We start from the raw sequence: 14,322 nt of genomic DNA, 5'->3' as shown, positions 1-14,322 counted from the left end.
GGCTTGTTACACTTGTGGTGTTCCCGGGCATTGTGATGTTCCTTGTGATGGACCAACCTGCAAAGAATTTCACTAAAGTGAAAATCAGGTTAATAAGCTCAGATCATTGAGGCCTACAATCAACAGAACTGCAAAACCTGTGCTAATACAATAAAAAATTATAAAGATTTTTAAGATTTGTTAATAATATAGCATAGCAAGAAATTTGTGAGCAATTTTTGTAGGTTGGTCAGTTTGACTGGGAACACCGCAAGTGATCAGTAAGCTAATAAAAAGAAAAAGTTGGAAATAAACAGCTTTTTAGAATAATAATAATAAACATCTGACAAAGAAATGTAAAAGGAATAAGAATATCTAAGATTTCAGCCCTGTTTCTAGATCACTGATAAATTTGACCATGACCATGCAAAGTCTTGTAGATATGATTAGATTTCTACTTTTCATCAAAGCACAAAGTTCTCTGTGGATCATGAGAAACAGAGAACAGTCGTGGGGTTTTACACAAACTTATGGCATTTATGCAGCTTGTCATTTAAGCAAAAGGGAAAAAACCTAAGACATTCATAAAATGCATGTTGATTTATGGGTTTTGACTATCAAAATATGTTAATATGTAATGCATTTAAAGGTGCTGTAGGGAACTTTTGTAAAAATATATTTTTTACATATTTATTAAACCTGTCATTATGTCCTGACAGTAGAATATGAGACAGATATCTGTGGAAAAAAATCAAGCTCCTCTGGCTCCTCCCAGTGGTCTTATTGCCATTTGCAGAAACTCCATCGCTCCCGGTAAAAAACAACCAATCAGAGCTGCGGTCCGTAACTTTGTTTGTGTTCAAAATGTAGAAAATGTATATAATAAGCGAGAACACCATGAATCCGTTTTCCAAACCGTGTTTTTAGCTTGTCCTGAATCACTAGGGTGCACCTATAATAAGTGTTTATATTCTGACTATTTTAGATTGCTTCGGGGGTACCGCGGCGGAGTAACCCAGTACCTTTGTGATTCTTCATAGACATAAACAGAGAGAAGTAGTTCCGGCTACGATGTTCTTCCGCAAGACGCAAGCAGTTCTGTTTATTAACCGCTAGAGCATCAAAAGTTCCCTACCGCAGCTTTAATACACAATGTAATTAGCTATTTAAATCTTATTAAGTTTGAAAAGTCTAAAATAGGTTTATCCTATTTGATATAAAAAAGACACACACACTTTCAAATGTGCACACACCTGTGGTTAGCATAACTTATCAGTTATCAGTTTATATTGAGGTGTTGTGTAAAAGTTGTTTGATGAACTTTTGACTCCTGCTCTCATTAGTCTCACTAATATGCACAGTTACACAATGCAATACTTGGGTTGTAACCTCCTAACTGCATGATGTTACTCTGACTCATGCTGGGCATACATTCCAGTTGATGTTTATGTCTCAAAAAAAGAAGAACTGAAAAACAAGAAAGAATGTGTTTTTGTGTCTCAGTGCCCTTAGTGAGTCCGACAGTCAAAAACATCTACATAATTAATGATAAAAGGCATGCATCTGACATAAATACGCTTCATCCGTTCCATTCTCCAGGGATGTGGTGCGAGTCACCAAAACAAAAACATCACAAAATGAAGGAGGTCAGTGTTTTGTAGAACTGCATCCTGCTGTGGGAAAAGTAACCTTGCTCGATTTAAAACGTAGCCTTGATATTTACTGGAAGCATCCAATCAGGCTAGATTTGTTGCTGTTTTTCAGGAGGTCCACAGGAAATCAACTCTGCATGTCTGATAGAACTACAAGAAGTATTACAATAATACCATTGTTTTTTTATAATCATGTCATGTTTTTGGACGTGTACCATCTTAGACTTATTTATACCCACTTATTAATGTTTTCAAAAGCAGATTTTTATGCTCACCAGGGCTAGATTTATTTGATCAGTCCACAGTATAAACTTTGATATTGCGAAATAATATTACAATTTTAAATGTTTTTTTTTTTCTGAATTTTTAGCAGCCATTTTTCCAGTCTTCTGTGTCACATGATCCTGCAGAAATTAAATTTGCAGAAATTTTTCTACAAGCAGAAAATTGCTCATTTTGTGCTCAAGAAATATTAATATTTTGTTATATAACATAATATAAGTTTTCTAAATTTGCAGGATTATACAGTTAGTTTTTTTATTATTATTATTTTACTTTTGTGTTTATTTACAGTTTTTTCCCCTTGTCGTCTGTCCCCAGAACAGACCTGCAAATCTTTTTGGGGTTACAACATGTCAGTTAAGAACCACAGCTTTAAAATACCATGAAATCCCATCTAAACACTGTTTTGCTGCATATAAATATGGTAATTCTTGCTTCAAAGAATTAACTTGTACCATCACCGTACCACGGTGCAACCATAATTCTTTTTTGAAGGATGAGATGAGTTTAATTAGCACACCAGCAAACCAACTAACCAAATGTTTGCAGAGTTGTGAGCTGTTTCTGTCTCTTGCGTTTGTGGTCTAGACAGACTATGCTTCAAGGTTATAGTTCCCCACAAGTAAGTACAGTGATGATGGGTTTGAATATTTTCTCAAGGCTGTTGCCTGACAACAAGCAGCATTGAGCATGGCAGCTGGAGCAGTACTGAGAGGAAACTGATATATACAATGGGATTGCAGTTACTACATTTAGGTTTCTGTTATTTTGTTGAAATCGAAATGATCTGGGGCAGAAAATAAATACATGTAAACGTTTTCTTTTTTTGTACACTTTAAAAGTCACTTTGTGTTTAGCCACCACAATAAAAGTTCAATGTAATTTACAGTTTAAAAAAACCCTGTGTGTGTGTGTGTGTGTGTGTGTGTGTGTGTGTGTGTGTGTGTAGGTACTGGATAGCTGAATTCCCTGCAGAGTTTGATCTGGATCTAGGTTTGATCCGTCTTACAGAAGAATTTCGAGATGCAGCCGCTCAGCTGGGTGGTGATGAGCACATTAAACTACTTGACATTTCTACAATGTGAGTGTTGTTACAAAACACAAACCCTCACTCAGGTTCTGAAGGTTGTGTATCTGCTCACAGCGTGCCAATCATTGACTGTGTCATTACTATTGACCTATTTGGCTTAATCATGAGCACCTTTTTGATTGAATTGAAAACACTTTGTTGTAAATTTAAATGTTGCTCTTTTATGGCATAACTTGACACTAATGAGCATGTGTTTTAATCACTGATTCAGATTATGTGGCGATGATTGCAGAGAGCATTGTGCACCTGTCACTAACTAACACTAAATTGCATCTTACGTTTTGCACATTATAATTCATGAGATCATTTCATGATTATGAGATTTTAGCAGATGTCGTGTCATAATGAGCCTAAACTACATTTTTGTTTGTGCTGTGAGATAACAGTGTGACATTATATAGAGGAAGATCTATTTTCTAAATATTATGCTGAGCTAATATTGTTATATTGTTGGAGAATAACCCCCTAACTACATGTAATAACTCTGGATTGGGATTGAACATAACACAGTGAAAACATCTTTGTCTTTTCAGCCCCTCGTATGACTGGATGCGTAAACTGACTCAGCGAAAGAAGCAGGTGAAGAAGGGTAAAGCGTCTCTGCTGTTTGATCATCTGGAACCCATTGAGTTGGCCGAACACCTCACCTTCTTAGAGTACAAGTCCATCAGGAGGATATCGGTTAGTGTGCGAAAAATAGAGTGTTTCCTTCACCTGGGAAGGCCAGCAGCTGTAGTGGACTTACGTCAGTGAAGATAATGCATGTGTGTTTGTTTTTGTGATATCGAAAGAAAAAAGGATTACGCATATGAGAACACACTTCAGTTCACTTATCAGCTCTGCTGATTTTTTCCATCGGCCTCCATTGTTATTCTTAGCAGCTAACAGTATTTTTTTAGTTAACAAACATCCTTCCTTTATCCATTCCTCCCTTCTAAATCAGTGCTAAGCTTTGGAAAAAGTAATGTGATAGAAACCATGACATTTAAAGGGGTCGTATGATGTTGCTAAAAAGAACATTATTTGTGTATTTGGTGTAATTAATTGTGCTTATGCGGTTTAAGGTTCAAAAAACACATTATTTTCTACATACTGTACAGTATTCTTTCTCCTCTATGCCCCGCCTTTCTGAAATGCGTCGTTTTTTTACAAAGCTCATCGTTCTGATTAGCCAGCCATCCAGTGCTTTGTGATTGGCCGAATGCCTCAAGCGTGTGATGGAAATATTACGCCCCTTAACATACTGTAATGCGTGTTCTGGTCAGAACACCAGCGAGACAAGACAAAAACAATAAAACACATTACAAACAAGCTATTTGTTGCATCCATTGGAGACATAATTATGGATTATAATGACTTATACTGTGTTTTTACGTGTTGCGTTTTGTAGTTTGCACTCACATTTATTGGTGAGCAAGTGATGTAATGCTAAATTTCTCCAAATCTGTTCCAAGAAAGAAAGAAAACAATCTATATCTTGGATGGCCTAAGTGTAAATGAACAGCAAATTTTCATTTTTGGGTGAAATTGAAATGTGTGTGTCAGTCAAATTACAAACTGGACTCTTTAGAAGCTGCATATGAGAGACTTTAGGGCGATCTGATTCACCAGAATGAATCCGTCTGTATATTCACAGTAACCATCTAAATGAACCTATTCACTAGAATGAAGACTGGCTATTTAATTTAGCATGCTAATTCACAAGTATCAAAATTTGAGTTTGTTATTGGAAAAGGTTTGTTACTTTGAAAACAGCTGTACTACTTTGTTTCTTTCTGAAACTAGTATGAATGTGTCTCTGTTTATGTCCTCAGTTCACAGATTACCAGAGTTACGTGATTCATGGCTGTCTAGTAGATAACCCCACATTAGAGCGCTCCATCGCTCTGTTTAACGGGATCTCCCAGTGGGTTCAGCTGATGGTTCTCAGTAAACTTACCCCTCAGCACAGAGCAGAGGTCATCAACAAATACATCCATGTTGCACAGGTAAGAACATACATTTATCTTCAGCTTGTCTAACAGGATCGGAGGATTCCTGAAGAATGTTATATAATATATAATAATACAGGGGTAAGAAATAAAGGAACAGGAAATGTAGCTTCAAGGTAATGAAGTCCATAAAATGATCGAATTACTCATTATGAAAGACTAAGTTTGGTAAAAAGCCAGGATTGTGAAAAATAAATGTGCATTCTGAGTAGTGCACTAAAGCGACACGCTGTCGAACTGTACCGTTGATTACGCAAATGCGAGACCCTTCACCCAGCGAACCAGTTTCTGCATTCTGAAAGCAGCCAGATGACATTTCCAGGCCCTTTGATATGTAAATGTCTGCCAGCGAAAGAGTTTCGAGGGAGCCGCCTGCCTGCTCTCACGCCGCCGGGGGTGTATGAAACGCCTCTATTATGAAGAGCATCCAGGCATCCCTTTAGTACAAAGCCTGTGCTTTTAGTATCTGTTTTAAGGCCTGCTGGGCATGGTCTGTGTCAGCTAATAGATGTTAAGTGTTGAGCTGTCGAGTTGCTGGAGCTCCAGTAATAAAGGAGTGCGCTGCTTTCATGAGATCAATTATGCTGCAAATGAAAAGCCCTAGATTATATGTGAACTAATGAACTATCTATCTATCTATTTATCTGTCCTATGTCTGTATATCCTATCAGATATCCCATTTATCGATCTATCTGACAGTCTATATGATTCTTCTGTCTCTTTCAGAAACTGCTCCACCTGCAGAACTTTAACACGTTGATGGCTGTAGTCGGGGGTCTGAGTCACAGCTCTATTTCCCGGCTGAAGGAAACTCATTCTCACCTCAGTCCAGAGGTCACCAAGGTGCATAAGTCATTGCAAAAACAGCTGTTTGGTTTCCTCTAAGAATTATTAGGAAACGATTCACTCCCTTGTCCGTAAAATCAAGCTGTCATTGGAGGCCAACTCCCAGTGCTGAAGCAGTGCATGTGATGTTACATTTAGGAAACATTCTATGAGGCATAATCACAGTCAAAAGTATTTAAAAAAAAATGGTTTAGAAAAGTAAGGCAAGTGAATACGTTTAGGATGAATTTAAGTGTCTATATACAATTTCAGAGACCTGTAAAGGAGAAAGTAGTCAGACATGTGATATCTAGAACATATGAAAGAAAGAGGTGATTAATTTCACTAACTTGTCTGTCCAGATCTGGAATGAAATGACAGAGCTGGTTTCGTCAAAAGGCAATTACTGTGCTTACCGCAAAGCCTTCAGTGACAGCGAAGGGTTTAAGATCCCAATCCTAGGTGTTCACCTGAAGGACCTGATCGCCGTGCACGTGGTCTTCCCAGACTGGGTGGAGGATGGGAAAGTGAACATTGTTAAGATGCAGCAGCTGTATCTCACCTTTAATGAGCTGGTGTCCCTGCAGAGCGCTGTGGCTCAGGTGGAGCCCAACATGGACCTGATCTACCTGCTCACCGTGAGTTCTACTCGCACGTCTGTGCTCGTCAACCTCCACATTCAATCAAAGCCTCACCGCAGCACTGAATCACAGTGCTTTTCATCTATTCATTATTTGTATTTATGTCTGTTTGTGTAAAGCTGTCCTTGGATCTGTACTACACAGAAGATGAAATTTATGAGCTGTCCCTTCTTAGAGAACCACGTAACCCCAAATCTCAGGTATTTTAAAAGTATTCAAATAAAAATTGTTTATAAAATATTACAGTTTTAATGTATTTTTGATCAAATAAATGCAGCCTTGATGAACATAAGAATCTTTTAAAAAATATAAAAAATACATTCATTTAAGTGAAAATTTAATAAAGTTATCCCATCTTTAACTCTAACTCATTTGATATTGTGTTTCTGGAAAGAGTTTCTTTTGAAAAAATGAGCGCAGAAGAGAATTAATTTCATGACATCCATGATTTGTTCTGCAGCCCACCTCACCCACAACGCCCAACAAACCTATGGCTCCGCTGGACTGGGCCTCTGGGGTCACCACCAAACCAGATCCCTCGGTGGTCAACAAACACATCAGGAAAGTGGTGGATGTAAGATGGTGTCAACATCAATACTCACAGACATTTATGCTATTAATAACATTATAGCTCATGTTTTATATAAATCGAAATGATTTTCATATTTGTTCAAATACATAAATGGCACCAGTTACTTTGCAGTTGTATAAAGCCAGAATATAAAGGCCCTGATTATGTCAAACATATTTCAGTGGCTCCAAACATCCTGAATGGTTTAATCATATGAATTTGATTATATGGTACATTATATCAGTGCACATTTTTATGCCACATGCAGAGAACAGTCCGGTCATTTAACAGATGTATGTTTTTTAACTTTTGCTCAATGCAACACATTCACTAAACTTGCGTATTCCTGTTTTTCATTGCATGTGAAGTCTGTCTTTCGTAACTATGACCATGACCATGACGGATACATATCTCAGGAAGACTTTGAGAGTATTGCTGCAAATTTCCCTTTCCTCGATTCCTTCTGTGTGCTTGATAAAGACCAGTAAGTAGGAAACACACGCACTCAAAATGTGTGATTCTTGTAAAAGGCCCCTGCAGTGCCAAACTGCTAATAGCATTTCTTTTGTGTGTCAAAGATCCTATATAAGTTTGGGCAATAGATTCAGAAGTGCTCGATGATATGTGAAGGGACACATTTTCAGTACATCATTTTATTTCTGACAGGGTCAATTTAGTGTCTGGAAATTCCTCAAAGGGTTCTTTCCAACCCGTGCTAAACTCGTAAGCATGCTGACTAAACATCACAGTTATGTACTATTTAAACAACAATAATAAATTATTAAATTGCAGTGTTTTCTTTTTAGTTTTGGGAAAATACAGCATATTTTTAAGCCTGAGACTTTCATTACCACTAGATGAACAGATAAAAGTTTATTAATGTATTTAATTTTAATGATCAGAGAAGATGCATCATGTGTAATGCAGCATTAGTGACTTGAGGCCAAGCAGCTGCTCAGTGTGGGTTACCTGCTGCGCTGTTAAAAGGCTGAAGGTCATGACTCCCGGTGAAGGATGCACAGCATCAGACACGTACAGACTCTCTCACACACTCACAAATTCCCCAGGCATCCTCTGTGGTTCGTCTTAGCAGTCAGTGCTCAAAGTGCATTACTGGCGTGTGACTGCATGCATTTCTTCTGAGCTCTTGCGCTCGCACTCATGACTCTGTTCAGATATTATACCTGTTTTGACACAGGAAGCAAATGCTTTATGAGCTGGAGGCTATCATGATGATCTCTCTCTTTTTATGCAGGGATGGATTGATCAGTAAGGATGAGATGATGGCGTATTTCCTGCGTGCCAACCCGCTGCTGCAGTGTAAGATGGGGCCTGGTTTTATTCACAACTTCCAGGAGATGACTTACCTGAAGCCAACATTCTGTGAACACTGCGCTGGATTTGTAAGAGCTGATTTTATTTGGCTCATACTAAATTGAGTCTTTCCTTTCACATCAGCACAATTGATAATGTATTTTTGGAGGTTCCTGCTGTGCAACGCTTATGCAAAGATACTCTCTATGACCAAAGTGCAGAAGACTTGAGGGTGTGTGTGTGCAAACAAGCATACCTAGCAAGATCTGAGTTTACCACAACATCACTTAACCAATGCAGACAGCGTTTAAAGGTTAAATCCAACCTTAAAACCACAGTCCCTAGCTGTTTTTCACTCCCAAGATGTCTGGCTAGTTGAGTTACGCATTTTATTGCTGTTCTTCTCATTTACAGGCCAAGTGGCTGACTGTAAAAAATAATGAAATACACAACTGTTCATAACTTTGGGGTCAGTAACATTTTACTTTTTAACATTTATTTAGCAAGGATGCTTTAAATGAATCAAAACTGACAATAAAAATGCTGTTCTTATTTACTTTCTATTCACCACAGTTTCTACAAAAATACGTGCACTGTTTTAACATTGATAATAAGAAATGTTTATGAGCAGCATATTAGAATGATTTCTAAACAATCATGCGACCGTGAAGTAATGGCATCTAAAAATTCAGCATTTGTAATTACATTAAAAAATTAAAATTTTTACATTTTAAATGATAATAATATTTCACAATAGTACTCTTTCGACTGCATTTTTTATAAAAAATAAATAAAATAAAGCAGCCTTGATGAGCATTAAAGACGTCTTTCGAAAATGTAAAAAATTATTACTGACCCCAAACATTTCAACAAGTTACAGTAAATAATGATTTTGGATTATTTAACAAACTATAAAACAGCACTGGAAATTTTTGTACAGTGCATGACAGAAAACAACAAACATACATATAATATAATACAGACATTTTCGGACATTTTTAAGTGTCCACATACTTTTGAGTGTCATTGTTTGCAAAAAATCTCCGGCTTTAGACACACAGAAGTTGTCTTTCCTAGTAAATGCAACACATTTCCTGTTTCCACTGAAGTGAATATTCTGACCTGATGAACTATAGAATGAATGTATACACTACACTGAGTGTTTAGTCAAAGTCACTGCTGCTCAAATTGTTCTGTATTTACACAGATGGTTAGACAGGAATCCGCTGAGTTAACACACACATTCTTTAAAACAGATTTTCAGACACACACACACACACACACATGCACAAAGATCCACCTTGACACACTGTATTGCACAGGAAGGGTGCAGTGTGTGGAAGTATCCTGTTTATTACTCATGGGTCTGTGTACAGAAAACTGTAAACTCAAATGGCATGAACTTGCTGCTTCTGTCCCCAATTCATAATTACTCTCATGCTTCTCTCTCTCCATTTTGTTCTCTTCATGCCCTTCCTCTTCACCCCTTCGTCCATGTTTTCAGCTCTGGGGAATTATTAAACAAGGATACAAGTGCAAAGGTAAGAAATAAATAAATAGAGCAAACCACAATCGATGCTTGAACAGGGCACTGATTTTCTAAATTCACTATTAGTTTCTTTTTTTCTGTTTATTTAGTTGTTAATAGTGGGTTGTTACGTCCCATGCATATGTGCTTAATATATATTTGTAAAGATTAGTAAAAAAATGTTTACTTTCTTTGTATACTATTGCCATTTATAAATCCAGATAAATGCACACTTTCTGTTGTCTGTTTTCAGACTGTGGTGTGAACTGCCATAAACAGTGTCGTGAGCTGCTGGTTTTGGCGTGTCGGCGTCTCCCTCGGTCCACGTCACTGGGAAATGTGTCTCCTGGAGGGCTCACACACAGCTCTTTACCCAGCAGCCCCAGCCTGCCCACGAGTAAAGGTGAAAACACACCTGTACAGTACATCACCATCTGCTTAAAAATATCTAATCCTTTAAATTAAGCTCAATTTATCTGAGAAGCAAAATTTGAATTTTATATATATCAATATGAATATATATATATATATATATATATATAGTATATGAATATTGAAGAAATATTCCCTTTGCTCACATTCTCTCGTGCTGTTATTGCGCAGATGATGATGAGGTGTTTACGTTTCCTGCCGTATCGTCGTCATCAGGCTCTGATCTGGAGGGAAAGTCCATCACCCTGATGACTGGTTCAGCCCAGCGCATCTCAGTGCGGCTCCAGAGAGCCACCACCAGTCAGGCCACGCAGACAGAACCCCTGTGGCCCGAAAACGGCTGGGTGGCCGTCGCAGACAGCGGGTCACATACCTTCCCCAAAATGAGATACAGGCCTCACCGCAAAGCGTCCAAGAGCAAAGGCTTTGCCCGCTGGGAGAACGACACGCAGAGTTCAGCGGCGACAAGGAGCAACAGGAACTCACAGGAGCACAGCGAAGAGTCACAGCAGAACGGACTCGCAGAACAACATATGAACAAAACCAGGACCTCTGAGGTACGACTGAGAGAAAAGCATCTCATTTGAGTTCTGAAGAAATAATTCTTTAACTACTTTAAAGCTGCAGGACTGGTGACCGCCTTCTTGTTTCATGATCTTTTAATTCCCATATCTCTTCCAAGGCCCTAAAAAATAATTTTTATGAAACGTAAAAAAAAAAAAAAAGTTGCTCCCCTGTTGACATGGAAATGCCAAGGTTTTGCGGTCTGGTGTTTCGTTGCTCTAGAGATAATCTTCATCAGCGGCCACAGAGCCGAGAGCGCCACAGTACTCACACTGATGGGCCTAAATATGGAGTAGCACTAACCCGAGTAGGGCTCTAGGCTGTTATTTTAGGACCTGGCAGACACTTTGTTTTGGGTTAATAAAATGCAGAGCATACGTCTGACCAGGATTGTGTTGCTGTGTTTGTTAAATTCAGATCTCAGATGTGTTATTTGTAGAACAGGCTTTAAAAAGCAGGGTCACTTGACACACAGGGATTAGACTGCTGCTGCACCTGTCAGCGTTACAATGCAGAATTCGTTTTTAGGTGAGCAGTTCATGAATATGCATGTTTAGACTAACTGAAATTTTTTTTTTACCTTTACCTTTTTAGACAGACAAACAAAACAACAATACTACAGTCAAACTATTTTATAAAAATAAGTATATTCATATTTATTTTCATAACTTCTTCTAAATATAAATATGCATGCATATATAATAAATATTAATATAAAAAATGTACTTGATAATATATTTTCAAATGTCATTTATTAATATTAATCTTGTTAATATTATTAATATTAATCAATGTTGAAAACAGTTGTGCAGTTTAATATTTTTGTGGAAATCATGATATATTTAATGTCAATACTAAATAGAACAGTATTGATTTTTGAAATGTCTTTGCTGTCTTACTTTTGATCAGTTCTATGTATGTTTGCTGAATAAAAGTATTATTTATTATTTATTTTTTCAAATCTGTACTGATATAAATGTTTGCCAGACAATATAAAATATAAAACACACACACACACACACACACACACACACACACACACACATATATATATATATATATATATATATATATATATATATATATATATATATATATATATATATATATATATATTGCTTACTTCCCCACAAAATCCCAAAACTGAAATTGTCCTGAGTAGGCAGCACTAATTATTTCCCCAGAACAAATGAGTCATGCGTCCTCATGATGTTCCACTGTGTGTTTTCAGATCAGCTGACTTGACTGCTCTGTGGGCCCATGCAGGACACCCTGGAGCCTGTCAGGACCACGGCCCAGAGGGCTGTCCGCTCTAGGGGGCATGCTGGGGTGCCTCATGCCTTCAGTGGATCAGGAATAGGGCCACTTTTCCACAGCCACAGTAAAAGAGGGGTGGCTAGCCACCCGCTGACTGAACTGGGGGAAGGGCTGCATCAAAGGAAAGGTCTCGGACTAAACAGCGAGTGACTGCGCTGTGCTGTCCTGGTTGAAAATCGAACTGAGAATCACTGGAAGCTGATGTGACGGATACATATAAAAGATGAGTGAGCAAGAGTATTTATGTTGATGTATATGCGACGCACGCTCTGATTTTCATTCTCCAAAAACACTACTCTGAAAGGACACAGTGGATGTGAAGGTTATATTCAGGTTGTCTGAAGTCGAAAGTGGAACTGGGAAAGTATGTATGATCGAACATTGAAACACTAACTTCATTTATGTGTTCCCCATCAACACATTATTATCTGAAATGGAAGGTACGTAGATTTTTAAAACCCTTTACCCCCAATATAATTATAAAAACCACCTACACGGTTTTACAGATTGTTTCTCCAATAGTTTGAACCATAGTTGTGTCTCCTGTGCTTGCAGACAGGTGACCTCTGACCTTATGCATCATTACATCAGCACTGCTTAGCAACATTGATAGCTATGTAAGGTTGAAAAGATACATGAATTCAAAGACTTTAATTCTGCCGACACAGGTGTGCTGTCAGCCAGGTGTTTATATGACCTCTGTTGCTAAGCGCCAGATTAGTGCATCTATAGTCTGTTGTGCAGAGTTCCTTCAGCACCATTTGTTCTGAAATAAGTTTGACACCTGACAGCCTCAGATGGGACAACCCTCATTAGACAATTTTTGCAGACAGTGTGTGTGAGAGAGACCACGCAGGTGGATCAACAGATGAACTGAGACAAACAGTGATTATAGTGAGACTTTGAGCCTATAGGATTAGATGCTCTTCTGGAACAGCATTTGCAGATTTAAAGAAACAGTTCCCCCAAAAAAATTAACATTCTGTCACTATTTACTCACCCTCGTGGCTTTGTAACTAAAATGAGTTTATTTCTTATATTTATTATGGAAAACAAAAGGATTTTTATCTGATAGTCTGCCCAACTTTGATACAAAGAAAGTTAAAATACTGAAAGAGATAGTTCACCCAAAAATTCAGATTCTGTTATCGTTTAATCACCTTACAACAATAATATATAGAAGTTCATACAATGAAAGTCAATGGATACCAAGACTGTTTGGTTACCAACATACTTCAAAATATCATCTTTTACTTTGTGTGTGTGTGTGTGTGTGTGTGTGTGTGTGTGTTACCCTGTGGGATATTTCTAATACATCTGTTGTCTTTCACTCATTGATAAGTGAGAATTACTGCTGAAGTGTTGAGCACCCATTTGACATAAGAGCAGCAGCAGCCATATCAACACAATTTCTTGTGCAAACATCTTTATGTAATATAAGCTTTGTGAAATCAAGAGATGTGTATTGAAAAACTGATGACTCTTGCCACTTCTGGGCCATCAGACGATATGGTCAGTAATAGCTGCTGTAAATTGACCAACCTTGTCATTGCTGTATTGACTATAGTCTTATGAATGTTTCTGGTTGATGCCAGGTTTACATGAGGGAAAGATGTGCATTTACTACATTTTGAACATCAAGCATACAGACATGTTTATTCCCAAGGTTATTTCTGCACTTTTTCCTCATTACATTTCGGAGCTTCGCTATATATGTAAACCAATCTAATTATTGTTAGGATTTTACCCATGTTGAAAGAAGGTTGTGCAGAGAGCAGGTCATCTCAGCATCTCAGGGTTGCCAGTGAAATAAGCTTGACCTGTAAAACTGAATATTAAACACCAAGGGAATTTTACCATCTTGACTGGAATATTTGGAGACCATTTATATACATTTAGCTGGAAAAGACATTATAAAGGTATTACATTAAAAGTATTTATAGTGTATTTAAAAAAGAAAAAAAAAAACTGGAGTTAGATTTGAACAGTCTGCTTTAACTAGAATGAGTGTAATAACTGTGTATGTCATATGTAGAAATGTTCTGTGATTCCTTCAGTGCACTGTTACAATTCACTTGCTGTTCATGGAAAACATCAATAAATACACTACTCTAACACAGACTAATCAACTATTCA

General features: G+C 37.6%; 1 protein-coding gene across 4 annotated transcripts in view; it reads left to right on the top strand.

Annotated features, from left to right (window-relative positions):
- The window catches only part of LOC127976175 (ras guanyl-releasing protein 3), a 34,244-nt gene extending 19,943 nt beyond the window's left edge, over nucleotides 1-14,301 (top strand). For all 4 annotated transcript variants that reach the window (XM_052580414.1, XM_052580413.1, XM_052580415.1 and 1 more), the window contains 13 exons: nucleotides 2,863-2,994; nucleotides 3,537-3,684; nucleotides 4,818-4,991; nucleotides 5,721-5,837; nucleotides 6,182-6,457; nucleotides 6,580-6,660; nucleotides 6,921-7,034; nucleotides 7,400-7,515; nucleotides 8,287-8,434; nucleotides 9,850-9,886; nucleotides 10,127-10,276; nucleotides 10,477-10,862; nucleotides 12,101-14,301. In XM_052580414.1, the coding sequence (XP_052436374.1) occupies nucleotides 2,863-2,994; nucleotides 3,537-3,684; nucleotides 4,818-4,991; nucleotides 5,721-5,837; nucleotides 6,182-6,457; nucleotides 6,580-6,660; nucleotides 6,921-7,034; nucleotides 7,400-7,515; nucleotides 8,287-8,434; nucleotides 9,850-9,886; nucleotides 10,127-10,276; nucleotides 10,477-10,862; nucleotides 12,101-12,109 (1,888 nt within the window). In that variant the 3' untranslated portion in view covers nucleotides 12,110-14,301. The remainder of the gene's footprint in view (nucleotides 1-2,862; nucleotides 2,995-3,536; nucleotides 3,685-4,817; nucleotides 4,992-5,720; nucleotides 5,838-6,181; nucleotides 6,458-6,579; nucleotides 6,661-6,920; nucleotides 7,035-7,399; nucleotides 7,516-8,286; nucleotides 8,435-9,849; nucleotides 9,887-10,126; nucleotides 10,277-10,476; nucleotides 10,863-12,100) is intronic.
- The last annotated feature ends 21 nt before the right edge of the window (nucleotides 14,302-14,322 follow it).

Source organism: Carassius gibelio, chromosome B17 (assembly GCF_023724105.1).
Source record: "Carassius gibelio isolate Cgi1373 ecotype wild population from Czech Republic chromosome B17, carGib1.2-hapl.c, whole genome shotgun sequence".
Taxonomy (NCBI): Eukaryota; Metazoa; Chordata; class Actinopteri; order Cypriniformes; family Cyprinidae; genus Carassius; species Carassius gibelio.
This window is presented reverse-complemented; position numbering and strand designations above follow the sequence as displayed.